The sequence below is a fragment of the Cynocephalus volans genome, chromosome 6, assembly GCF_027409185.1.
Source record: "Cynocephalus volans isolate mCynVol1 chromosome 6, mCynVol1.pri, whole genome shotgun sequence".
Classification (NCBI taxonomy): Eukaryota; Metazoa; Chordata; class Mammalia; order Dermoptera; family Cynocephalidae; genus Cynocephalus; species Cynocephalus volans.
The window spans coordinates 140,810,029-140,837,569 of NC_084465.1; the positions used below are offsets into that span (position 1 = coordinate 140,810,029).

Consider the following 27,541-nt stretch of genomic DNA (forward strand, 5'->3'; position numbering starts at 1 on the left):
GAATGAAAATGCACTGTGTCTAAATACGAGCTGTCTTCAAAAAAAGTTCATGGAAAGATTTTTATTATCTTTTAATTCTATTTTTCCATGAACTTTTTGAAGTTCCCTCCTACATACTGACATAGAATAAAAGTTACAATGGCATTCTTTGGTGGCACAAAAGCTTAGGCTTGTTAAATATTTATTTCCAAGGTACTTTTGGTATTACGAAAACAAGCACTTGGCAAACAACAACAAAAACCTCAAAAAGTCACGTTTGTCAGTCCATTATAAAAGGAAAAAAATATCTATTGCAGACATGTAATCAGTCTCCCTTGGGTAAAGGCTAGGAGAAAAAAATGGAAACACATGGGATGAATTTGCAAAAGTTTAAAAAGATGGCTTTGCACCAAGACTACTCTTGTAAATTAAGTATAGCTATTCTAGATCTAGGAGACTCTGTTGGTTATACAATGTATATTCTTAGCATTTTTAAAACTTACATTTCTCTCCTCTTAAAAATACAGATAAAACTCAATCAGGTTTTAATGACAACAAATTAATTTAAAATACTGCTCCACTCAATTTCCTATCTGCCTTTAGCATTAAATGTAGAAGAGCTTCACAGAAATATTACCTAAAAAATTAAAGGTAGTGCTGTCTTCAAAGGAGATACTAAATTAGTGTACTATTCTTTTTCATTAAGCAATTGAACTAAAAGTTTTGGATCCTTTTAAACCAATTTTTTTGTAACTTTCTAAAACTTAGTAATTTTTGTTTACTACTATATTAATAGCAGCTGTATAATAAAGTCATAGTACTGAAATTAAAATATCAATAACCATGAAATGTACTTAATTTGGCCAGATATTTACTAATAAGTCATTATTAACTATCTTTTACAAAAACCTTACAAACAGGTAATAATATGTACATCTCAGTAACATTCTTAGGTATGTAAAGGTACATGAAAGTATATTTATGGTTTTTCTTCAGTCACTCAAGGTAATTGGTCTCTTCATGAAACAGCAAAAAAAAATTTGTTACAAGATACAATAGCTATTTTCCCTCATGATCAGACTTTAACTTTGAACCAGAAATAATGCAAAACATCTTATAAAAATTCAAATAGTAGTCTTTTAAATATGATTTTAAAGACTTGTTTAGTAGTAACAATATGCATATATATAACTTAAAATTCTCAAAGCAGGTTCTATTCCCACCACTCCTTTATCCAAAAGAAGGAAAGAAAGAAGAAAGGCCTTGAGAGTTATAGTTATTCTAAGTTTTGTTTCTACATTAAAAAGTAGAAGTTTACTATAGAAAGTGACTTATAGCATTTATAACAAGTTTTTTGTTTGTTTGTTTTTTGCTTCTAGTAGCTGTCTTTAGTAATCATTTTGCGGGTTTTTTTCATTGTTCGTTATCAAAAAATACCTAAAGGTACACCAGCACTAACAGAAATGAAGGGAATATTCAAATCTTTGCTTTCAGTAATAACTCCTTACGTATTTTTAGATCTATAGGATTTATTTAAAGCAAATTTAGAAAAGAGTGCTTACTATCCTTTATGAAAATATCAATTAGATAACTGATACAAATAAAGATTTTTCTTAATTTCAACTAAACATTTACTGAGTATTTAGCACATGTCAGATACTGTGCTAACTGCTTTTTAAAAGATTTTCTACTCTAAACTACTCTAAACTACTCTACTCTACTGAAAAAGCACCGAAATGTTAAGTCGAAAACTTTCTAGGGAAATACTTTGTCTTTTAAATGTTAGGTATGGCCACATATATATAGTGTGTGTATGTGTGTGTGTGTACACACATACAGTTTCTTCTGGTTAAACAACCTGTCAAAATGGATGGATGGATTTCATCCTTGAAATAAAAAGACAAACATTCCATTTGCATGTAGGAATATTGCTCAGTTAATTCAAACCACCTATCTAAATACAAATAGCAATCTGTACTTCAATGTTAAAAAGATCCAGCTGAAATACAAACTCTCTAATTCTGATCAGTTTGAGAACTATTTTTTCCCACAGTTAAAGGGGTCACTATAAACACAAAAACTGGCATTGTTTTTCTGTAATTAAGTTAGAGTAGCATAAGTCTCTAAACACTAGAATTCCTCATACAGCTGTTAATTGTGGTCTAGGGGACTGGCTCACATCTGCTTCTTGCTTATTTCATTAATGGTTCACTTCCTGGTCTTAAAAGGATTGTAGTCTTCCTCCAAAGATAATGTCGGGCCCATGTCTATCTGCCTTCTACATAGTTGGCTTGTTCTGGTTTGTCACTCTCCATACAATGCAAATCTGAGTGAACTCACATCTGTCACAGATCGACCCAATTCATGGGCAATCTTTTCCCATCGACCTGGGGTCCCTCCTGGGAACTTAACCATACTTCTTGTCAGCTGGCTGAGGTCGTCTTCTGTCCATTCAGGTGCCTACAAAACATTAAAGAAAATAAAGAAGGTAATTGGGAGAATGCTTGCTGAAATATTTAACAAGCCTGTGAAACAAATGATCGGCAATGAGTTTCTGCAAAAAACAATACTAAAATGTATCTAATAGTTTAAATAAAGTTTGAATTGCATATTTAACATAAGAATGTAAAGCTCCAGCAGACTTTTTTATTATCCTCTGCATACCAAATAAGAAAGCAGAAATATTGCAAAACCAGGTTTTTAAAGACATAAAAAAAAAAAAAACATTCAGTTTTTCATTAAAGTGAGAAGCTATTCTCAAAGCCTATGAAATGCATTCTCGCTATGAAATGAAATGCTACTCACAAATGCTTCACATAACATTACTATTTATACTTTAAGAAAACAAAACAAAATCTTACAAGTACAAATGAAAATGTGAGCAAATAAATGTACTGGTTTACAATAAGAACTGAGACAGATACTTTTAAAATTCATTCTATTTAACAATATTCAATTTTTAAAATAATGTATTTTCAAGAAGTTTAACTTGTTAAATGCTAACATTTTATAAAACTTGGGAGCAGAAATAAAATGAGAAAGTCTTGTGACCAAGACTTAAACCATCAAGTCCATGCAAAGCAGAATTTCATTTTTCAGAAGGTAACTAGCTTCTAAAAGTTGACCAAATTATTAAACTCAATATTAAAGATTACAAAACCGCACAAGCAAAAATTCCAACAGCAAACATATTCTCTGCATTTTACTCAGCACAACCAGCAGACAAACCACAAACTGAATAAGGCAAAAGAAATTACCAAATAACAAACAACCACATTACAATTATTTTACATTACATTTTAGCACTAAACTATCCCCCACCAGAGGCAGTAACCACCCTGGTATTAAACAATACTCTTGTAGTCAGCAGAGAGATTGAGGAAACCTACTTTAGTTTCCTTTAATTAAAAAAAAAAAAGAAAGAAAGAAGGAAAGAGAAACCAAAAAGGAAGAAAGAAAAAGAAAGAAAGAAAGAATGAAAGAATGAAAGAAAGAAAGAAGGAAAGAAAGAAAGAAAGAAGGAAGGAAACCTTTGAGACAATACCTTTTCTAATCACCATTTCCGATAATGAACAGGCATACATCAGGCAGTTTGCATTACAGAACCATCCAGCACAGAACAACAGTCAGAGGTGAGTGACCCCAGGGACTATCTCCACAGCTACAGCAAAGCTTCTCCCTGACACTAATCCTCCCTGTCATTCTCCTACTGTGCTCTAACCACACTGACATCCGCCTGCCTCACTGCAAGCTTAACGGGGCCCTTCCTGACTTTTTACTGTCTCCCCCAATCAATGGTTCAAGCGTGCTCTTTTCACCATGTCCAAATGGCAGCTTCACTCATAATCAAAGTGCACTGCCCCTGTTAAAGGGCTTTCCGAAAGGCTCTCCTATTTGCATTCATTTGCAAAGCAAACTACTTTTATTCACTTTGTTCTGCTATCAAGAATGTTCCCTGAAGCAGATAAATTGGCATAAATACAACCTGCCACTTAAGAGTCAGTAAATAATAGCCAATAGTAGGGAGGATTTTATCAATCATTCTATTTTGTATCCACTAAGAGCTGAAAGCCTCAAACATATTCATCAGTACAGCCCCTACAATACATGCATAAATTCACTTATATAAAAAGGTAGCCTACATTAGGTCTGGTCAGAATTTCTTTGATATTGAATGAATATTAGAAATCTAATTTGTGTATCAGATGATTTTAAAATTTACAAGAAGGTTTTTTTTTTTCTTTTGCTTCTTTATTTTTACTTTAAGGCAAAAAGTATTATTCAGATACTATTTAGAAAAACGTAATTAGATTTTCAAGGAAGTCATAGTTTTATTGCTAAAAGCTGAAGCTTTCACACATATACCAATGGGTTTCAGGAATGCAAGAGTTAAGTTTTAAGGAGAATTTAAATATAAGCTTACATTATAAACCATACTATGAAGAACACTGAGTTGAAATTGCATAATGATATACATTGATACAGTTTGCAAACCATGTAGTATATCAATGCAATTTCACACTAAATCATCTAATTTCCGCATTAATTAAAAAAAATATTTTTAGAGCAAATTGTCTAAAATGTCAAAAATATAAATCATTGTTTCACATAGTTAACTAATTCTTTAATTCATATTTTTAATAGATTGGCTTTCCAAATATGCTACATATATGAGAATAGTCACTGAAAACCAATCTGATTTTAATTCCTTATAATGAGAGTCTAGAAGTATGGTACCACTTTTTTTCTGGAAAGGAAAAATTTTAAATAAAATATTTGAATTGATATCCTGAAAAATTACCTACTGCTATGACAATCTTTCCTTCTGGCTTCATAGTTATTTCATGCCATGATTTTCATTATTAATATGTTTAAAAAGATCGATAATAACTAGGACCATCATCTGAAATCTGAGAGAACCATTTTAGCAATTCATTATTCTCTCTCCTATGTCTGTAAGGTACTTTGGTGAATGTGTAATTCCACAGCAATAGTTAGTTGTGTCTTTAGAAGCAAGAGAGCCTACTGTGATCCAGCTACTACAGCAGCCATGAGGGTGGCCATAGTGTGAATGTATTCTCCCTGTTCTAATCTGGAGCCAACTGTAGCTGTGAAAGTCAAATGAATGCATAAGCATACTGCTTTGCCACTTAAAACCATGTGTGTCCAATATTACTGAAACACAGGGCCAAAAATTCGTTTCTACAGTAAAGTAATGGAAGAAACCACATGGTGTGGGGACAGCTGTTGTGACTACATAAGCATTCCAATTTTGCATCAGAAAAGCCCCACTCTGGGATAAATCTCCATACTGAATACAAAATAAAAAGTAAGTTTTCAAATTATCCAATATTTTTATGTAGTGACCTCAAAATATATCTACTAAAGTAAAAACATACATGGAAATTTAAATTGTATTCCCAAATAATGTCCCTTTGCTATCGATTTTTGTCGTAAAACCTGCTGTATTCAAAGATTTGGTACCTTTAAGTACCTTTAAAAATCCTTAACATTCTTGGGGTATAGGGGTTAGAGGCTGTAGAGGAAAGCAGCACACTATATTTTTAAAGTAACTTATATACACTTTTTCCCTCACAGCTTTAGATCATAAAATATCAATTACAAAGTATTATGCAATTTATTTGATACTAAAAAATTATGGCCAAATAAAAATTTTAAATGTACTTATTATTTATTATTATTTATTGTATTTTCATATTTTAATGAGGAAATGTCCATTTCTATCTGATAGAGATTGAAACTCCCTAATGAGAAATATTTCTATTATATGACCTATTAATGATCATTATTTATATAATTACAGAAGTTAAAATTTTAGATTCAACTATTTTTAATAGATTCAGCTAAACTCACAAATTCTCAGAAATCTTCCCCAAGAAAAGAATACCTTTATGTAGAATCACCCAGTTAAAATATCAGATGTATATCTAATAATCTAGTTATCTGCTACCCTCTATGTTCTGTATACACTTTCTGTTTTAGAATCTGTGTTCTGCTTTCAGCTATACAATTTTCCTTTCCAATTTAAAAACTGAGGAGTTAAATGCCCTTAACAAATATGTATGTAAGGAAATGGTACGTTAAAAGTAAATAAATAAAAGCAAATCACCTCAAATGTATTTTCACTCTTAGGAAGAGAAATTCTTTGAGGTTTCTCTTCCTGGCTTGCAGGTGGCTAGCTGCCTTCTTGCTATATCCTCGCATGGATTTTCCTCTGTGTGTGTGTGTGTTAAGGGGGTGGGGAGGATCTTTGGTCACTCTTTTTGTATAAGGATATCAATTCTAGCAGATTAGGGCCCACCCTTATAACTTCATTAATTTAACCTTAATTATCTCCTTAAAGGCCCTATCTCTAAATATAGTCACATTGAGGGTTAGGTCTTCAATATATGAATTTGAGGAGACACAAATCAGTCCATTCCAGGGAGGAAACAACAAACAAAAACTCAATCAGAAGTCCACAATCTGGCCCCATCGGTAATTCAAAATTTACAAAAAGAATTTATACAACAAAAACATAAAAGAGCAGGGATTGGCTTTTGTGCCTCTATTAACACAGCTTTAAATTAACACCTGCTGAAAAACACCAATTTGCAAACCTTCGTGCCCTTAATCAATACTGGGCATCCTGCTAAATTTAAACAAGGTTTAAATAATATAATATCAGGAGAATTGGTGAACACAATATTGAGGATAAACAGGTATGCCTCACCTTAACCACAGGAACTACTGTCTTACCTAAATTCCCCATGGTTATAGCACCTATTGTAAAATATCTCATAGTAGCCATGGACTCTTTGACTCAATGAATAATGAATTAAAATTAATCTTTGACACTTACAAATTGCCTTGATAAAATGGAGCCCATGGACTTACCCCTCTTCCATTAAAATAGTTAATATGGCCCAATGTAAATTGAAACAGGGCCTTTAATGACTGGAATCCATTATACAAGACCTATTTAGGAAAGGCGTGATTATTCCCACTGCTTGTCCATTTAACAGTCCAATTTGGCCTGCTCTTACACTTGGGAAGAATGAATGGTGCCTCAGGGTGGAGGCACCCTTTCCGTCTTTTCAACCTTAATGCTGGGGACCTCTTTAAGAACCCATACCCAATATTATTGAAATTACTGATTTCATCTGATCAGCAACTGGTAAATATTTTGCTATTAAATATTGTACACTGGGAAATATGTTCTATTCAGTGCCTATTTCAACAGTCTCTCGACTGCAGTTTGCCTTCACCTTCAAAGAGAACCAATACATTTTTACCCAGCTACCATGGGGTATGTCAACAGCTTCACCATAACATACAATCTTTGTGGGTAAGACCTTAACTGCACCCTACTTTCTCCACACCGGTATGACATTATGTCTTCCTCCTGTAAGGAGATTCATTTGGCACATTCATTCAGAACACACAAATATAAAGGAGCTCACAAAAAGTGGATGGGCCACTGTCTCTCCCATAGTGCAAAGCCTTACCACCTTGGTTAAATTTCTGAAAATTATTTGGTAAACTGAAAACTTCTCCACACATGACACTGTCGAGAAGCAGCTACCGACCCTTTCAGCACCCCCAACTTCTTTTAGGCTCTTTTGGGTTCTGGAGAAAACACATTTCTCTTTTACAAATTGTATTTAAGCCCATTTATGCTGTTTTTTGCAAAATGGCCCACCTTGAATGGGGTCCCTTCTAACAAAAGGCTCTAGAATCTCTCCAAACTGCAAAACAACAGACACTCCTTATATTGTCCCCCAGAGACTCTTTCACTGCAGAGGCTTTAGCAACCTTCTCTCATAGTAGAGAGTTGTGTGCACATAATGATTTTAAAATGGTAAAACCGGGCCGGCCCGTGGCTCACTCGGTAGAGTGCGGTGCTGATAGCGCCAAGGCCCTGGGTTCGGATCCCATATACGGATGGCCGGTTCGCTCACTGGCTGAGCGTGGTGCTGACAACACCAAGTCAAGGGTTAAAATCCCCTTACCGGTCATCTTTTATAAAAAAAAATTAAAAAAAATAAAATGGTAAAACCATAAGCATTTGGACTTTGCCAAAATTAAACTTTTGGTCTTTTAAAAAAACTATTTAAAAAATGGAAAGGAAAACCATAAAATGAGAGCAAAGATTCACAACGCATATTAGAAAAATAGATTCATATCACTATTTGTTCAGCCGTTCTCCTATTAATGGACATTTGAATTGCTGCCAGCTTTTGGTTATGTATTACAAATACAGGTCCTTTGGCAATTTGTTTCTTAGAAGTCATATGTTTTAATTTCTCTTGTATAAATACCTAGGGGTGGAATTGCTAGGTCATAGGGAAAGTGTACATCTAACTTAATAAGAAACTACACAAGTATTTTTCTAAAAAAGTTGCATTCTTTTACACTCTAATCAGCAATTCATGAGAGTTCTTTTTCTTCCATATCTTTGTTAACACTTGATATTATCAGTTTTAATTTTGACCATTCTGGTGGGAATGAAATGTATCTTACTGTGTGTATCTTACTTAATTTGCATTTCCAAGATGACAAATAACCTTGAGTATCTTTACATGTGCCAACTGAATACCTACTTTTGTGAAGTATGTGTTCCTGTCTTTTGCCCATTTGCTAACTTTTTAAAAAGTATTCAGTTGTAAGAGTTCTTTATATTTTGTGGATACAAGATTTTTGCAAGGTATATGTATTGTGAATATTTTCTTCTAGTCTGTAACTTAACTTTTCATTTAAAATTCTTTAACTTTGATTTTAAAATAGTGTCAGACTTACAGAAAAGTTGTAAAAATAGTACAGAGTTCTTATATATTCTTTTTTTTTTTTTTTTTGCCTTTGGCAGCTGGCTGGTATGAGAATTGAACCCTGGACCTTGGTCTTATCAGCACAACGCTCTAATCAACTGAGCTAACTCCTCATATACTCTTCATTCAGCTAACTGTGATGTTAATATGTTATACAGCTATTGTGGTAACAAGCCTTCAAGATGGTCCTCAGTGATTCCCATCTCCTAGTATTAATGCTCTTATGTAATCTCCTCCCACAGTGGCTAGGGCTGACCTGTGTAACCAATAGGATACTGTGGAAACGACAGAATGTGTCTTCCAAGGATAGGCTATAAAAGACATACAGCTTCTGCCTTGGTCTCTCTTGGATTGCCTGGTTCTGGGGAAAGCCAACTGCCAAATTGTGAGGGCTTTCAAGCAGCCAGATGTGTAGCCAGTGATAGGAAGAGATAGTATCTCCCTTGAGATCAAAGGTAAAACATTTTTATTGTCTAGTATAGTGAAGATAATGCCTCCCTCTAGAGGAATAGGCAGCCATGCTTACTGCTTGTTGTAAAAGAGTTGGGTTCCCTAAACTCAGGATTCTTCTTATAACACTACCCACTGGTGGTATTGGGGTCATTTGGCCCTCTTCTTATTACTCTGTGTGAAATTGGGCTCAGAGAACCAGTGGGAAAATGCCGATACTCCAGATACTGCTGTCAGCAATAAACCATCCTTTGTCTCTGACCCAGGAGTCTCTTGTTTTCTACCTGCATCCACAAAGCTGTGGCAGGCTAACTAATTTGCTTGTAAGTAGGATAAAATCTCCAACCCTTCAACAGTGACAAGGAATTGGCTTTCTGAAAGAGAAATGATGAAGGCCTTGCAGGGACTTGGGGGAAGCCCATGGCATCTGTAATGAACATGTTGACCAAATTATGTAGTCAATTAGGCAATAAATGTCCCTTCCTTTTATTGCCTATAAATAAGGAAGAAGTGTGGAAGTGGTTGCAGGCTGAATACAAAGAAATAGGTTCAAAGACAGCTGGTGAAAAGGTGTCCTACTAGTTGCTAAATCTCTTTCAGGTTGGGAGACTTTCTTGACATCCTGTTTGGTCAGCCTCAGGTCTGTACCACTGTAACAATCAGTACTAAGATTCATTCTGGGTAGGCATAAAGTTTTTCTCCCTTTCAGACAACAATTAGAGATACACACTTATAATGAGCACGAAAGGAGAGAAATCCATGAGCATAAAAACATGGTTAATCATTAGAACAACTGCCGTTCATTTGGGAGATAAGGGGACAGGGTATGTAATGCTTCTTCAGGAAGAATGGAATCAGCTGTGTGACAGCTCAACCTCTTCTGTAGTCTATCATGCCAGCCTTAAATCTATTTGCAAATAACTGTAAAAGATCTCAAAGTTTTTGCAAGTGGCTGTTTTTGCCCTTTCAGGGAGATAGAGATAGATGCACTCTTATAGGAAACCTAGGATGAGGCCTTGACTAATATTCAGGCTGTTATTGCCCTGGATTGGATTTAGAATGCTGATGAAAGTGACATAGAAAATGAGAAATTAACCCACAGAAATCTAGGTAAATTTTTGTGGTCATCCCTGCCTGCTACCCTGGAATACTTCCTTAGCCCTTATGTTGAAACTGAGTGAGAATTTAAGAGATGTCACCTTAGTAATGGGAGAGCAGATGCTCTGGATTAAGGTGGACTCTTCAAAGAAGGTCACCACTGAGCAAGCTTGAGTCAGCCAGAGGTGCAAACCCCATGGCCTCAGTTAGAAAGCACTGCGGCTATGGCACTGAGACAAAGATTTCTCAAGGTTGAGAAAGACAGTGTTGGCCATGAGGATCTGATAGAGACCATGGGTGGCCAAAAACACTGGGCGTGCACGTGGTTGGACTAGAAGCCAGTGCTCAAAACTAAAAATAAATGTTAAGCCTTGTTTAACGGCATGGAACCACTCTTGCTCCCTATTCCTGACACTTTCCTTCCCTTTTACTCCAACTTCAGCTGCTTTAAGGAGAATGACAATTAGAGATAGCAGCTTAGGTCTCCCTGTTCCCAATGGGGATAAAGGCCACATAGATAAAGGTCCAAGTATGCTGGGGAGTTTGGATGAGGGGAGAGACTCAAACTTTTAAGGCTTTCTTGAAAAGGGTGCCCAAGTCACACTACCCTAGCCAGACCCATGGGTTCACAGTGGAGAAAGGATGCTAACAGGATCTTGTGAGTGGTGCCCTTTTTAACAATTAAATGCACAATTTTTATTTCTTCTAATAAATTACTAGTAGGAAGAGATTTGTCATCCCATAACGGTCAGAGGAGATCTTCCCAAGCAGGATCAGCTGCATGTAGAGAAGTGCTAATGGGACACTTAAATTGCTCCCCAATCTGTTTCCCTGTCCCTCCTGGATGGTCCAACAGAAATAGTATAGAATCCCAGGAGGAAAAAGAGAAATTACAACCTTGATTAAGGACTTAAAGACAGTGGGAGTAGTAAGAGACACTATGTCAATACAACGGCCCTGTATGGCTAGTAAAACAGGCTAATAGGAGCTGGAAACTTACAGTGGATTATCACTAAGTAAATCCAGTTGTTCCCATAGTCCTGCCTGTACCAGACATTGAGGTGGTAAATGAACCCATTACATAGACTGATGGCACCTAGTAAGCTGTCAGGGACACTGCCAATGCCCTCTTTGTCATACCACTAGCTCCTAAGGATCAAGATCAGTTTACATTCATGAGGCAAAACCTCCAATATATGTTTGTAGTGATTCCCCAAGGGTATGAATAAACTCCCTTGCCATTAGCCACAATGGTAAGCCAGGATTTAGAGCAAGTGCCTAAATATATCCAAAGTTGTCGCTATATAGTCGATGTCCCATTAGTTGACAAGACAGAAGTCTCAGTGTCAACAGTCCTGACTGCAGTGGTCACCAGCCTCTACAAGTAGGGGTTGCTGATAAATCCCAACAAATTTCAGGGGACTGCTGTCAAAGTTTTCTGGGACTATGTGGGAGACCCACAACGCTCAATTCCTCTGGCAGCCAAGGAAACTGCTATCTCCCACTACCATGCACCACCAAAAAGAAGCCCAGCATGTTATTCAAATCTTGGAGATAGTACAATGGTACTTTAAGAAGTTCATTTAAAGATTTGTATTATCTTTTAATTCTATTTTTCCATGAATTTTTTGAAGTACCCCTGTAGGTGTCTCATTCTGGCATTCTACTTGGTACTTGTATTAGTCTGCTTTTGTGTTGCTATAACAGCATACCTGAAATTGGGTAATTTATAAAGAAAAGAGGTTTAATTGGTTCATGATTCTGGGACCGCTGCATCTCATGTCGGCCTCAGGCTGTTTCTACTCATGGTGGAAAGTGACAGGCAGCCGGTGGGTACAAGCAGATCACATGGTGAGAGGAAGCAAGAGAGAGAGCTAGGGGAGGTACCAGGGTCTTTTAAACAACCAGCTCTCATGGGAACTAATAGAGCGAAATCTCACTCATGACTCTCCCCTCCCAAAGGTGAGCATTAATCCATTCATGAGGGATCCACCCCCATGACTCAAACAGCTCCCAACACTGCCACACTGGGGATCAGATTTCTACATGAGTTTTGGGGGAACAACACATCCAAACTCCATCAGTACTTTTTATGGACTAAATCACAGTGTACTCTGAAGTGGCCCAAACCAACAGGCTGCATTTCCAGCTGTCTAGCAAGCTGTGGCATGCTGTCTACCTTTGAAACCCCACAATCCTCATGACCCCTTTGAGCTGCAAGACTTTATAACTGATGATTTTGCCAACTAAAGCTTCTGACAAAGGGAAATAGCCTTGACTGGGAAGTGCCCCTTGTGTTTTGGACGTGCTGCTTCCCTGACATAGCTAACAGGTGCATCCTTTTTGAAAAGTAACTATTAGCTTGCTATTGAACTACTGTCAGAAAAGACTGTCTGGCCTATAGAAACCTTGTGACTCTCTAGTCTGATGTTCCCATTTTGAGGTAAGTCAACCCAGATTCAACAACTAATAAGGTGAGAAGGGCCTAACAACCCTTACTCATCAAATGGAAATGCTATGTTCAAGAACACAGTTAACCTGGCCCCACTAACATCTTGCCTCCATATGAAAAAGTGGCAGCTATCTCTTTGGGAGAAAAATTATCCTCCACTCCTCCACCTGAAGCAAATCTCATAGCTCAGTGGGACCTTTAATTCACAGAGTTTCCCCTAAATGCCTGGGCCTGGTTCACCAATGTTTAGGCTAAGCTAAAACCTGATGGTATCATTTGAGCTGCTATGGCTGTCCAGCCTGAGTACAAGCTATGAAACAAAAAGGATGCTGTTATGCTCAGTAAGCAGAACTTGAAGGCGTTCTCATAGCTCTGGCCACTACTACCCCCCTGCCCTTGATGAACCTTGTTATATTTTTGCTGGATCTTGGCTTTTGTCAGTGGCCTGTTTGATTTGCCTCTTGAAAAACTGCAGATTAAAGACAGCCCCCTTTGGAGCTACAAAGAATGGAAACAAATTGTATTTGTTGACTGAACTGTCTGGGCCACTCATGGAGATGCTCATGGTAAGGGCTTGTTCTCTCTAATGGGACCAACTACACTGAAATTGCTAATTGAGCCTATACTGCCCAGACTACAGCCATTGTTGCCTTGAGCTGGCGAAGGCAATACATCCGCCACTATCAAGTGGGCACAAATTAAAGGACTACATTTCTGATACAGAGGCTACCGTGGCATGCCACACTGCATGGAGCACTGCCCCCTCCTACTCCTGGCATATTTGATTACACTGGACCTTTGACTCTCTCTTGGAGCTACTGGTGGTGTCTTCCCACTGTAACTTTTACCAGGTTACTATGTTGCCATTCCCTTCTGATCAGCTGACTTGGACCACACTATCGTGGGTCTTGATAGTAATCTTGTCATGTTTGCAGCTTTCCGGGCCATTTGCAGTCTATCATTGGTACACCTTTTATTGCAAAAGACACTCAACAATGGGCCAAGAGTTAAGATATTTGATAGAATCTGCATGCTCCCTACCATCCATAGGCATCTGGTATTGTTGAGTATTGGAAAGGCCTCCTCAAAAATTGATTCAAAATGTCACTGACTTTACCTCCCTCACCTCCTCCTGTTCTTTACACTGTTGTAAGGGAATTTGGTCATGAAATTTAACTGTCTCCAGAAAGAAATCTTTTCCTTTCAGCTACTTCCCGAGTGATGAAAGGAGTAAGAGTTAGAGACTTATTTAGCAAATTCAGGATTCCACCCTGACTGATACTGGCATGATGCTTCTTTCTTTTCCTTATGACAATCCCAGGCCAGCCTGGTTGGTATATATTCTGGTTTGTAGTCCAGCCAAAAGGGGGCAAAAGGGAATCAATCTTAGTTCTGGCTCAGCCACTTGGATTTTCTTGTTGAAGTCACATGGTCCTACATCATGATATCATGGCTGAATATACTTCTTACCAGTACAGTCCAGAGTGGGGGATCTGATGGATATCCAGTTGTTCCAATACCATTTGTTGACAAGACTATCTTTCACTCTTTTGAACTGCCTTATCACCACTGTTAAGATGCTCATCACAGCATTTTTTTTGCAATAAAATTATTTTAAATTACAATTAAGTGTAAAATCTATTTAAAATTTTATCCACATGTATAAAATAATCAGTACACTCTGGCTATCCATGGAAATGTCCTACATCATGACTTACAGTCTTTGTTGTATTTTCCCCCTCATTTTTTTTTTTAGCACCATCTTTCTAATGCTCTACAAAAGTTATGTCCTACCTTGCTCTTCCTGAAACAATAACTCTACCATCACCTTTAAGGTTAGAAAACTGGTGAAAAGAGATGTAATGATTTTCCTAAGGACTCCTAGGGAGTCAATACAAGAAGCAAATTAAAATCCAAAGCTCTTGATAAAAGAAAAAAAAGTACTCTAGACAAAAATATAAGAATAAATAAACGATTAAGACCCAACTTTTACTAAATGACTCAAAAAGATTCTTTCTGAGAACAAGCATTGGTAAATTTATGTTAGAAAATCTTTGTATAGTATTGTTTCTTGTTTTTTGTTGTTTTTTAAATATTGAAAGGTAGTAAAAAGTCTTATAAAAGATTATATTACTCCTCACTGTCTGAAATCTTGTTTTTAGAAAAATGCAGAATAGTAAATTGTAGAATGTCAGAGTTAAATGCATTACTTTATACTACTTAGGATAAAGTAAAGTCATATTTAAAGACTAACATGATGCTAATAGAAAAATTTCAGAACACAACACTGGCTTTGATTTAAAACCTCACAAAAAAGCAATAAAAATTAGCTTAAAAAGTTTTGGAGGACATGCATTAGTCCACTAGCTTGTCAGTCATGTTTTGAAATTCAAGTTTTAAAATGTATTGATTTACCACTAACTTAATTCGAAATTACAGAAGCTTAGAATTATGCTACATAGGGGGTGGCCTTTAAAAGTTACTTAGTTTGAGCTCTTAATTTAGGATACAGTCACACTTCATGCATTTGATGCTGATTTTTTAAAATTTATTTTTTATTGAGATCTATTTAGCCTACCATAAATTCACCCATTTAAAGTATATAATTCAATGCTTTTTAGTATATTCATTGAGTTGTGTGACCATCACTATAAGCAATTGTGAAACATTTTCATCATTGCAAGACTCTTCTTTCTCTTCAGCAGTCACTCCTCACTTGCCCTAACCCTCTCAGGCCTAGGTAAGCACTAATTTACTTTGTCTCTATAGATTTCACTATCCTGGGCATTTCATATAAATGGAATCATATAATATGTAGTCTTTATGACTAGCCTCTTTTGCTTAGCATAATGACTTCAAGATCCACGTTGTAGCATATATCAGTACTTTGTTTTTATTGCTGAATGATATTCCATTGTATGGTTATAGCACAGTTTGTCTACCCATTCCTCACCTGATGGACAGTTGGGTTGTTTCTACTTTTTGATTATTATGAATTATGGTGCTACAACATTCATGTATAAGTTTCTGTGTGGATATACACTTAATCTTTCTTGGGTCTTCAAAAAGTTCATAGAAGGATTCATATTATCTTTTAATTCAATTTTTCCATGAACTTTTTGAAGTAACCTTCATATACCCAAGAAAGATGAAACGTCATATGAGTCATATGGTAAACTCTATGTTTAATTTTAGAGGAATTGCCAGACTGTTTTCCAAAACAGTTGCAACATTTTAGATTCCTACCAGCAGTCCATGAGAGTTCCAATTTCTCCACATCCTTGCCAATTCTTGTTATTATCTTTTCTACTGTAATAATCTTAGAGGGTATGAAGTGATATTTCATTGTGGTTTTGATTTGCATTTCCCTAATACAAAATATATATTCTAGATATATATTTGAAAATGGTGTTATATTTAACGTACATAAAGAACTTCTACTACTGAACAATAAAAAGGCAAATAACACAATTAAAAATGGGCAAAGAATCTTAATAGACATTTTTCAAAGACAATGTACAAATGGCCAATAAGTACATAAACAGATGCTCAATATCATTAGCTTTTAGGAAAATGCAAATCAAAACCTCAATGAATCTGAATCTTGGGTCTAGCGCAGGGTAAGTAAGATTTTGAGAAATAAGGCTCAAGAGATGCAAGGATTAGATCATACAAGGCTTTGCCAGCCTTCTTATATGCATAGATGCTTACTGTGAGTATGTCTGACAATGTCTGCGTGCTTTACACATATTAAAGCATTTAATCCACAATAATCTACAAGATACTATTACCCCCTTTTAAAGAGGCATCAAAAGGTTTACACGAATTGTCCAAGATCTCACAAATCTGATCACAAATGATTCCACTATTAAAAATCCACCAATATTTCCTATAGAAAAAAAAATGCGAGCTCCTATGCATGGCACCTAAAGACTAGACATCTGGCCCCTGCCTACCTTTCTAGTTTTATTTCATCTTAACCTCTGCCTCATACTCTATGCTTCAAATATCCAAAACTACTGGCTGAACATTCAGGCTGTTTCATATCTCTGTTCCTTTTTAAATATTTTCCCTCTGCCCAAAAATCACTACTCTAAATTATCTACCCAGTAATTCCTTCTCTGTTTCCTCTGTGAAACCTTCACAAACCCCAGGAAACTTAAGTACTTCTGTTATGCTTCCTCCATACTTTTATATAGTTTTATTAAAATTATTGCATTATATTATGATGGTCTTTTTATATAATATTCCCCTGTATATATTATAATCTCCTAAACTTTTGGACTATGTCTCTCACTTATACATCCTCAATGTCTAAAGCACATTATAAAGTCAATGAATAATTTGGTGAAAAACAGAAGAACCCATAGGAAAAATACATGGGAAGTCCATCAGGCCTCTTTGGAGGTAGGAAAATAAATTCTAGATGCATTAATAGATGTGGATAACTCATTTACAAGTCGGAAATGACAATAATTACATATTTCTCCCAGGAATAGTGATGCTTGAAATGCAGATCTCGTGCTTCAAAGTTAGAAGACAGCAAATGTCTACCAAAGAGAAACTTTCATGTCTCAAGGAATGTTTTAATTTATAGATTTATAGCTCTTAAAATTAAATGTGACCTGAAGGGAACAACTATTCTGTCTTCGGGCAGAAAATTTTCCATATTATCCTATTTGGGGAAAAAACAAATGAAACACCCCAAAATTGAAAGGATATTTATTTTTTAAGTCAGGATGTAGCATTGGTAAATGGTATAGGACATATCACTGATAAATTAGAAATCTGCAGTATTCTCTCCATTATATTCTACTATGGTACATCCAATATTTATCGAGTCATATTATTCAACACAATGGGTACTTGATTCTTAACTGGAATCGTATACATATGTACACTGGAATCTAATTACCTTTCTTAGAGCATGAAGGGTAGCATTTTCAGTATTTATATTCTCTTAGAACACACTCATTTCAATAAATAGAGACAATCTAGTCCAATGTTCTATTTTTAAGAAAGAAGAAACTGAGACCTCCAGAAGTTGAGAAAATTTCCTTAAGTTCACTGGGCAATCAGTGACAGAGTTAGGGTGAGACCTCAGGTTTCCCAATTTTAGCCTAGCTATCCACTGTTAGCTTTTTAGGTTACAAATACAAGTATTAAATTGTCACTGACAATGGGCATATATATCACGGAATGTCATAAAAAATATATATCAAGCCAAATTGTTAAAATGGGATACCTTTTGAATGTTTCTACAAAATTGAGGCAGGATTACAATTTTAGACAGCATTACAGTCATGGCAAGCCTTGCAAATTCTGTAGATCAGGATAAATGACTTTTATCCTAGAAAATATCTCCTTTCCAGTTTTGCTATATCATCTGATATCAAAGTCCTAAACACATACTAGGTGTTCAGAAATACACTGCTGAATTGAAAGAATTTCAACGTAAAGTATTAACCATTAACAAGGGCAGATCTGTGTAATTTACGAAAAAGGGGGTAAGAATAAGAATACAGCCAGTGATGGAGTTTGGATGTGTTGTCCCCTCCAAAACTCATGTGGAAATTTGATCTCCAATGTGGCAGTGTTGGAAACTGATTGAGTCATGGGGGCGAATCCCCCACGAATGGATTAATGCTCTCCCTAGGTGGGGGGAGTAATGAGTTGTGGGGTACTGAATAAGCAAGCTGACAAAGTCCTTGCTATTCTAGGGGAGCCAGCAAGGCTGGCATCCCTTTTGCCTACTTCCCTCTTCTCCCTCCTTTTGAAGTCTGACCTTTGATTGAACCCAGGACCCTGGAAGCTTTGTAAATGAGAAACTTATGTTCTTACTTTGTTGGTAAGTAGTTAGCTATGAATCTTCAAGCGCCATGGCAGCTGAAAATGTTCTATAAATAGCTTGGTACCAGATATAATTGATTTAATCAGTACGATTTGTTATTTTCACTGGCTTATAAAAAGGAACCTAAAATAAACTGAGATGCCTTACAGGTCAGCAGACTGCAAGGTACTCCTGATCCCATAAAATAAATCGTGTCTTTCTTCATTTCCCACCATCTCCCCTCGGGGTACTGGTCAACAACAGTGAGTGAGTTCTCACTCTATTAGTTGCCACAAGAGCTCGTTGTTTAAAAGACCCTGGCACCTCCCCTCTCTCTCTCTTGCTTCCTCTCGCTATGTGATCTGCTTGTACTTGCTGGCTGCCTGCCGTTTTCCGCCATGAGTAGAAGCAACCTGAGGCCTGTGCCAGGTGCAGCTGTCCCAGAATCATAAGCCAAATAAACCTCTGTTTTTTATAAATTACCCAGTCTCAGGTATTCTGTTATAGCAACACAAAACAGACTAAAACAGCTAGGGAAAACATAAGAAAGAGTAATAACTTATAAATCATGACAATTAAAAAAAAGTGTTATTTAGGTCTTCATTAATTTCTGCAAAGAGATTTGAACAGAAATCTACAAAACTACAAACAAAACCTACTAGGAGCTTTTTAGGTGAGAACCAAAACTTAGATGAAGTATGAACTTAAGAGCTGCTTCTTGGTATCAGTAGTAAATTTCCCTTTTTTATCCAGATCTCCGTATGACCGGTGGTATACATCTGTAAGATGGTTCCCAGGATAGGGAAGTTGATGTCAGAAGTATAGAAACCAATCTCACACAGAGATCAAATCACAGTATGACACCTTTGATGATGCCCATATAGGTGCCACCATTTATTTAACTACAGTTTTTAGATAGGGTGGTTTAGGGTTTTTTTCTAACTTAACATTTGTTGTAATTTTTCTCTCACTGATGCTGATTTTCCTTGCTTTCAAGAAAGAGCAGTTCAACTGTCATTATATTTTCTTCCTTTCTTATTCATTCTGTGTCTTAAAATTTCTGGCTTTTGACATGCTTTCCACTTATATATATATAATATCAGTCAATAGTTTTTTTAGTTTGAACAAAAATTAAAAATTAAGTACTGTGTTATTCTTTTATGCATTTCAATACTTGAGAATAAAAACTGGATATAATAAAGGAATCAACAGGTAAAACCTTTTGGAAAATTTCTTGATTATCTTAGCATACACTGTGCCTGTGCCTGACACACAGCAGGCTTATAATAATTATATTGTATGAATAAATGTCTGATTGGAAGAATGAATGACAGAAAGAAACAGAAAGATTCTCGGCATTTGAAGAGAAGATTAAGGAATGTGCAACTAAACAGTTCTTGCACATAACCAAGCAGACTAAGCTCACTTGCTTTTCTAAAGGAATAGTAAAGCTTCCATTAAAAAATGGTAGCATGGGCTGGCTGGTTAGCTCAATTGATCAGAGTGTGGTGCTGACAACACCAACGTCCAAGGTTCTATCCCCATACTGGCCAGCCACCAAAAAAAAAAATGGTAGCAGTATTAAGAGCAGTTGTTATTGACACCGAAAACTAGGTTAGGCAAGAAATGAATGAGAGGAAAAATATTTCGGACAAGGGTTTCAGACAGGCTTTGTTCTCAATACTTGATGAATCTGAAGTGTTAGAGTTCCACAAATGATATTATAGGTACACAACATGCTGTAAATAACAGAGCACTAGTGTCTCAAAACATAAGAAAGGTTTGGCATTACAGGATGGTAGAAACGTGAGTGCTGAAGTGAGGTTATAAGTTAAGGACATATATTAAGGCCCTAGAAAATAATAATATTTAAATATTATTTAATAATAGTATTTACTTAATAGTTGTAGTGGATTGAATTATGTCCCCCCAAAACTCCCTGAAGCTTGAATTGTATCCCCCAAGTTTTATGTATTAGAAACTTGGTCCCCACTGTGCCTGGTAAGAGGGTGGGAAATCCTATTATGGTAATTGAGGGGTGGAGCCTTGAAGAGGTGATTAGATTGTAGGACCACACTGTAGTGAATGGATTAATAATGGTCAGGGGCGTGGTTCTGAGGGCTTTAAAAGAAGACCACATGAGAGGTTAGTGTCTGCTCTCTCTGCCCCACTATTCTCACAATGTGATATCTTGCTGTTGCTAAAGCCACCACCAAAGAAAGCCTTCACCAGATGTGTTCCTGGACTTTGGACTTCCAAACCTCTGAAACTGTAAGTAATAAATTTCATTTTCCTTATAAGTCACCCAGTCTCAAGTACTTTGTTATAAGCAACAGAATTGGACTAACACAATAACCCTCTGAAGAAAGGTGGGAGGTGAGGGAAGTCTTATCCTGCTCTTTGCTTCCTACCAGCTTGGATCACCACCCTATTTCCCTCCAGCTCCCACTTCCCACCCAGTTCACAGGACCTGACCTGACCTTATTCTTTGCTGTCATTGTGGTAAAATATACATAAAATTTACCATTTTAACTATTTTTAAAGTATACAATTTTAAGTGCACCATTCAGTGTCATTAAGTCCATTCACACTGTTGTACAACCACTACCACTATCTATCTCCAGAACTTTTTCGTCATCCCAAACGGAAACCCATTAAACAATACCCCCCATATCCCTCTCCTAGTCTCTGGAAACTACCAATCTGCATGTGTCTCTATGGATTTACTTATTCTGGATATTTCATAAATATGGAATCATACAATATGTGACGTTTTATTTCAGGCTTCCTTCACTTAGTATATTTTGGTGTTCACCCACAGTGTAGCATGTACCATTTCTTTTTACGGCTAAATAATATTCCATTGTATGTATAATTTAGGATGGTCTCTAATAAGGTTAGTAGTCCAATTATCAAAAACTGAAAACACAAATGTTCCGATGAGGCACATATATAAATTTAGTAACTGGGAACACTCAGTAAAATCTATCTGTCTCTTTAGTGAGAATATAAATTCCACAAGAGCAGGGGCTGTTATGTCGTCAGATGTATCTCCAGTGCTTAGTTCAGTGCCTTACACATAGTAGTCAATAGATTTCATATCAGCTGAATGAATGAATAAAAAGCAGTGAAAAGTATGCTTGTGTATGAAAAGATTATCATACTGTATATTATATTATTGTACATATATATTATACATAATAGTTAGAATGGTGTACAAATACTAAGCAAGATGTCGGAATCAGAGGTACAAAGTTCTTGGAAGTATATACTCTTTGGAATTGAGGAAAAATGTCTCATAAATTGAAATATAGTTTGGAATTAGAGGAAATACGTATCATTATTTGAAAAGGCTTAGTTTTTTTTTCTGTCACATACATGTATGTAATAGTAGGATGATCCAAACACATTTATTTAGATGATTTTGTAAGTAAGCTCAGTGAAATCCAACCTTTCTGATCTTTTAGGTGAAGAGCTTAATTTTTCATTCAAATCAAAGAAGATAGGGCTATCTTCTAATAATCAAAATCCCAGTTTTAATCAGTACATTTACTTAAGAGTTTTTTTCTAATGACCTCAAAATTCAGAAACTATTTTACTATCTCTTACTGTTATTGAGCAGTATTTCATCTGTGCAGCTTTTGGTTGTATGAGGAGACAAGAATATCAAGATTTTAACAGCACATAGAGAATAATGGCAACCTAAAGAGATTTAGACAGTGACACAACAGTAAAGTGATTACATTATAATTTTAAAAATATTATTTGGAGAGAGAATAAAAAGGGTGGAATAGATGGTCCCTATTGTCACCCTCTCCCACAATCGACCAATTTACAACTATTAAAAAAGCAACGACTGCTAAGCTGGGGCCGCTAGAGCTCAGGGGAAGAGGAGGAGAGACCTACAGAGTTCATGAAGGTGGGAGAAGCTGTGATGAGAAAAAGAAGGGACCACTATGACCGTTTTGAGCCCCGGCCATTTCAAAGCTGGTCCTGGTGAGCACATGGAGCAAGAGTTGGCCAAAACCACACCTGTGCCCTTTGTGTAAAGTTGCTTGGAGACTGCAGAGGAGAGGATGGCCTTGGTGGACCCCAGGCCAGTAAGACCACTGACAGGGTACCTGTGGACCCACATAGGAGCAAAGGGCCACAGACAACAGAAAAAAGGAGCCACTTAAAGGCTGGTGAGTCATCACAAGGGACTGGTGCATGGTCCACCCCATTGGAAGTGTATGGAGTATGGACGGTGGGGGAGGTGGGCCCACTGGGGGAACACTGGGGCACAGCACGGACAGCTGATCTGCTCTCCAATCAGCGCAGGACCACTCAGTGTAGACTGGTCAGAAATATAGATCTGTAGGGAGCCCAGTTTGCTGAAAAAACTCAGGTCCAGACCAGAGTTTCCACACAACCCAGGTGTACTGGACCTCACAAAAACTGGGAGTACTTAAAAGGTCAACAATTAAAACCTGAGCTGCACAAAAACCTTCCCCAGAGAATCAGCAGCAAATCAGAGCAATTAAGCTCAACCACAGGGCTCAAGTGCTGGTCCCCACACGAAGTTCCCCCATTTCAGAAGTAAGCATAGACAACAAATTAGTTCCAGTGCAGAATTTAAGTGGTGGGGGTAGCAAAACATAAGTGAAAGAAAACACAAAATGCCCACAGATCAGAGACAGAGTTCTGATATTAGCCAGTAAAGGCCTAACACCACTGAAGAACACCTATAAAACCTAGAAGAGCCAGGCTTCCAAGACAGGTGAGGGGAACCCAGGGGTCTTAACCATGCCCCCCATGTATGCATCCAGGCCAGCAATGAGGAAGCTGCCACCAGAAGCCCCCGTGCTCTCAAGCCAGGATTGGGGGGATACAAGGGCCTCAGCCATGCCCCCAGACATCTGCATCCAGCCCAGTGATGACTGAGCCTCTGCAGAATACCCCCAGGCTCCCAAGCTGGGTTGGGGGTGAAGGAGGGCCTCAGACACGCCCCTGAGGTCTGCATCCAGCTCAGCAATGACTGAGCCGCAACCAGAAGTCCCCCAGGGATCCCAAACAAGGGGGAGGCCCAAGGGCCTCAGCCATGCCCCCACCCATGACTGCACCCAGCTGAGCAATGACCGTACCTCCACCAGAAGTCCACCAAGCCCCCAAACAGGGGTGGGGGGCTGCTGAGGGCCTCAGCCATGCCCCCCCATATCCACATCCAGCCTGGCAATGACTCATCCCTGGAAGCCCTCTGGGCCCCCAGGCTGGGATGAGGGGCAACAAGGGCCTCAGCCACGCCCCAACACCTGCATCCAGCCCGATGATGACCAACCTGCCACCAGAAGTCCCCCAGACTCTCCAGCTGGGGTGGGGATACTGAGCACCTCGGCCAGGCCCCCCCACCATCTGCAATCAGGTCAGTGAAGGAGCTGGCTGTGGGCCAGTCCTGCCCCCACCTCCACCTCAATTTCCCTACCCCCCTCCCATCTGCCCCTCCCACTGCTCTGCAACACCTTTGAATGTAAAAAAATAATAAAAATTAAAAAAAAAAAAAAAAAAGAAAGGAAGGAAGATACAAAAATCACACACAAAAAAATCATTCAACTTTGCAGTTTTTGATCCTAGCAATCATTTGGAATTATATGTTGGTTTTCAAATCAGTTTGTTTTATACTTATTTTTCTAATATACAGAATAGCTTTTAAAGATACTATCATTTAAGGGGGAAAATGTCTATTTAAAATAATAGATTTTTCAACTTCTCTCTGAAGAAGATATTATCTGGGTTTGGTAGCTACACAGATATAAACTGAAAGGCCTTCCCAGATGATATACTCTATTTTGAGGGCTTCTGTTTGTCCCTTCAAGTTGTACTAATCACATCATGATGAACTGCAAATCTGCTGATCTCATTTGTCACTGTGTAGATCCTGACCCTCCGTAAAGCAAATTGGAAGGGAAAAAAGTCACTATTAAGTGGTTAATAAATGTTACACTAAAATTCCTGCTTACATCTACATCAATTACATAAAAATTAAGATGCTATTTTTTAAATTGGGCTCAAGAACTTAACTAGTGACACTTAAAAGCATACAGTGTTGATTCAATTATTTTTTGATTGTAAAATCCTTCAAGGCAATTGTTTTAAAGCAGAAAATAATGATAAAAAAACACTCTGGTAATTTGATTGTAAGACAATCAAGCATGTAGACTAAATACACTACAATTTGAATAGGTAAACAGATTTTTGTAATATGCCCAAAGAAAAAAGTAAGTTTAAAAAGTCTATTAAATTTAACTTTTGAAAAAGAACTGTTTGAGCTTCAGATTTCCTCAACCAGCTCTAGATTAAATGGTATTAGTAAGCAGAGAATCCATAGTTGAACCAAATTTAGTTATGAAAGATCTATAATGCAATGGCATACTCCTATTAAAGTATGGTGTAACAATGATCAAGAGTAAAAGTACCTCCTTTTGATTCTAAGTTCCACTAATTATTAACTGAATAAACTTGGGCAAGAAATGTAACCAATCAAAGCTTCAGTTAACTCATCAGTAAATGGGGGATAATAATGGTGCCTCATACAGTTAAGGTGAGGCATAATTGAGGTAGTTCATGTTACATGCCTGTCAAATAAGAAATTATCAAAAAACATTAGCTGTCATTGTTTTTTAAAATTATTTTTATTTATATTTGTGGGGTACAGAGTTGACTATGAGTATTTGTGTACAATAGGTGATGATCAAATCAATATTATTAGCATGCTAATCATTACAAATCATAATTATTTTTTGTGTCTCTTACCCAATTTCTCCCTATTCCTCCTCCCCCTTTTCCACCTCTAGTAACTATAGGTCTGTTCTGTCCTTCCATAATTATTATTATTATCATCATCTAATCATTACGAAGGAAGCTACCTCCTATTTATTGTAATTGTTTTAATTGTTTGACACTTTTAGAATACAATTTTTGGCTCAGCAAAAAATAATTTAGTATGACAAATGGACATCAAAGATTTAAGTTTCCTCAGTATGATTAAATAGGTACCTGTATCATCCATGTGGCTGAAAACAACTAACTTTTTTTTATGTATATATAAAAGCTTTGATGAACTCAAAAGATAATTATGATTTTTCAATCTAAAGACTAAATGAAGTAAAAAACTCAGAGATGTAGGTAGGCATACTGTAGCTGTACTTTTCCTGAGGACACATATTAAACCTGGTAAATTAAGCTTAAATGTTTAGGATTTCACAGGGCCTGAAACTACAGGAAAAGCAAAAAACAAAAACACTCCAGACTCCACACAAAATGGAAAGTCTAATAGAATCTCTTCCTGCCCTCAATAAAACTGGAATTCCTATTAAGGGCTATAGTTTCACTTCCAGGCAAATAAGAAGAAAACCCACCACATAGCTCCCATCCCCACTGAACTATAATGAAAAGTGTTTTCTAGGTGCTGGGCACCTCAGGGTAATACAAAGAAGTTCCTGAGAAGTTGTAGCCATGAGCTGGTCCTCACCAGGATTTATAGCCTAAATTTATGTGACTTGGACAATCCCCAAAAGCCCTAAACTCTAAATTGAGTTGAAGTGATACTAGGCTTGTAGTGCCTGGAATAAAATATATTCGTTTAAGGCCTCAAAGAGCTTAATACATTTCTAAGGAAAGATCAGCTAATAATGATAATGATGATGATGATGAAGAAAAGCATATGAGGCACATGAGTAAGAACTAGCAGAAACAACAAACAGGAGGGGAAAAAAACGCTGCAAACATTTTATATATTAGAATTTTCATACAAAGATTATAAAACAACTATTTACTATGTTTAAAGAAATAAAAGACCAGCATGAAAATATCCACAGGTCCTAGAAAAGTATGTACTACCAAAAAGGTTTGATAAAATACCAAGCAGAGCCTCTAGCATTTGAATGTTTTTAAATGAAATATAAAACTCAATGGGCAGGTTTAACAGCAGGTTAGACATAGTTGTAAATATAATTAGTGAAATGAAAGATAGGAAATAAAAAGACATCCAGAATGAGGCCCAAAGCAAAGATATAACAAATATGACAGAGAGGTTATGAGACACAGGATACAAAGTGAGGTCTAACAAATATCTAATGAGATCCTTGGAATGAAGCGAAAATGAGGTAAGATAATCATATAAGGAGATGACAACTGACATTCCCTACAATTGCAAAAAGCACTAATACCCTGTTCAATAAGCACAACAAATCCCAATAAGGGTAAATAAGCAGATATTTACACCTAGATATGTAATGATGAAAATGGAGAACACCGATAACAAAGAGAAGCTCTTCTAAAAAGATAACTGTCAACCTACAATTCTCTAGCAAAAATATCTATTAGGAATGAAATCAAAGACATATTCGCACAAAAACTAAGAGTTTTCCCACTGATAGTCCATAATTAAAGCAGGCACTAAAAGATACACCTCAGGATAAAAGAAAGTGATTCCCAGTAGAAAATCTGTGAAAAAAGAAGAAAGGAAGAGCAAAGAACATAGTAAATACAATGATGTTTTGTAGTGTTAAAGATATATATGGTAGAATTAAAATACATTATCAAAATAATATAATAATCAAAAAGGAAGAATAAAGAGTTGTAGTGTTCCAAGGTCTTCATATCACTCAGGAAAAAACTTTCATATTACTCAGGTTAAGCTAATTACTACAGTAACCAGTAAAAAATAGTTTAACAAAAACTATTACAGAGGAAAAACTAAAATGAGAAAACAGTATAAAAAACAATTTTAGAAAGTAGAGAAAAAGAAGCATGTTAAATCGGAGATACCTATTAGACATGAAAGTGGAAATAAATAAGCAGTCAAATAAATAGGTCTAACATCCAGGGAAGAAATCTAGTATACATTTATAAATTTGGGAGTCATCA

At 36.7% G+C, this 27,541-nt stretch overlaps 1 protein-coding gene across 2 annotated transcripts in view; it reads right to left on the reverse strand.

Moving 5' to 3' along the window:
- Positions 1 to 27,541, reverse strand: part of DNAJC1 (DnaJ heat shock protein family (Hsp40) member C1) — a 222,900-nt gene that overhangs the window by 37,421 nt on the left and 157,938 nt on the right. For both annotated transcript variants that reach the window (XM_063100055.1, XM_063100054.1), the window contains one exon: positions 2,320 to 2,439. In XM_063100055.1, the coding sequence (XP_062956125.1) occupies positions 2,320 to 2,439 (120 nt within the window). The remainder of the gene's footprint in view (positions 1 to 2,319; positions 2,440 to 27,541) is intronic.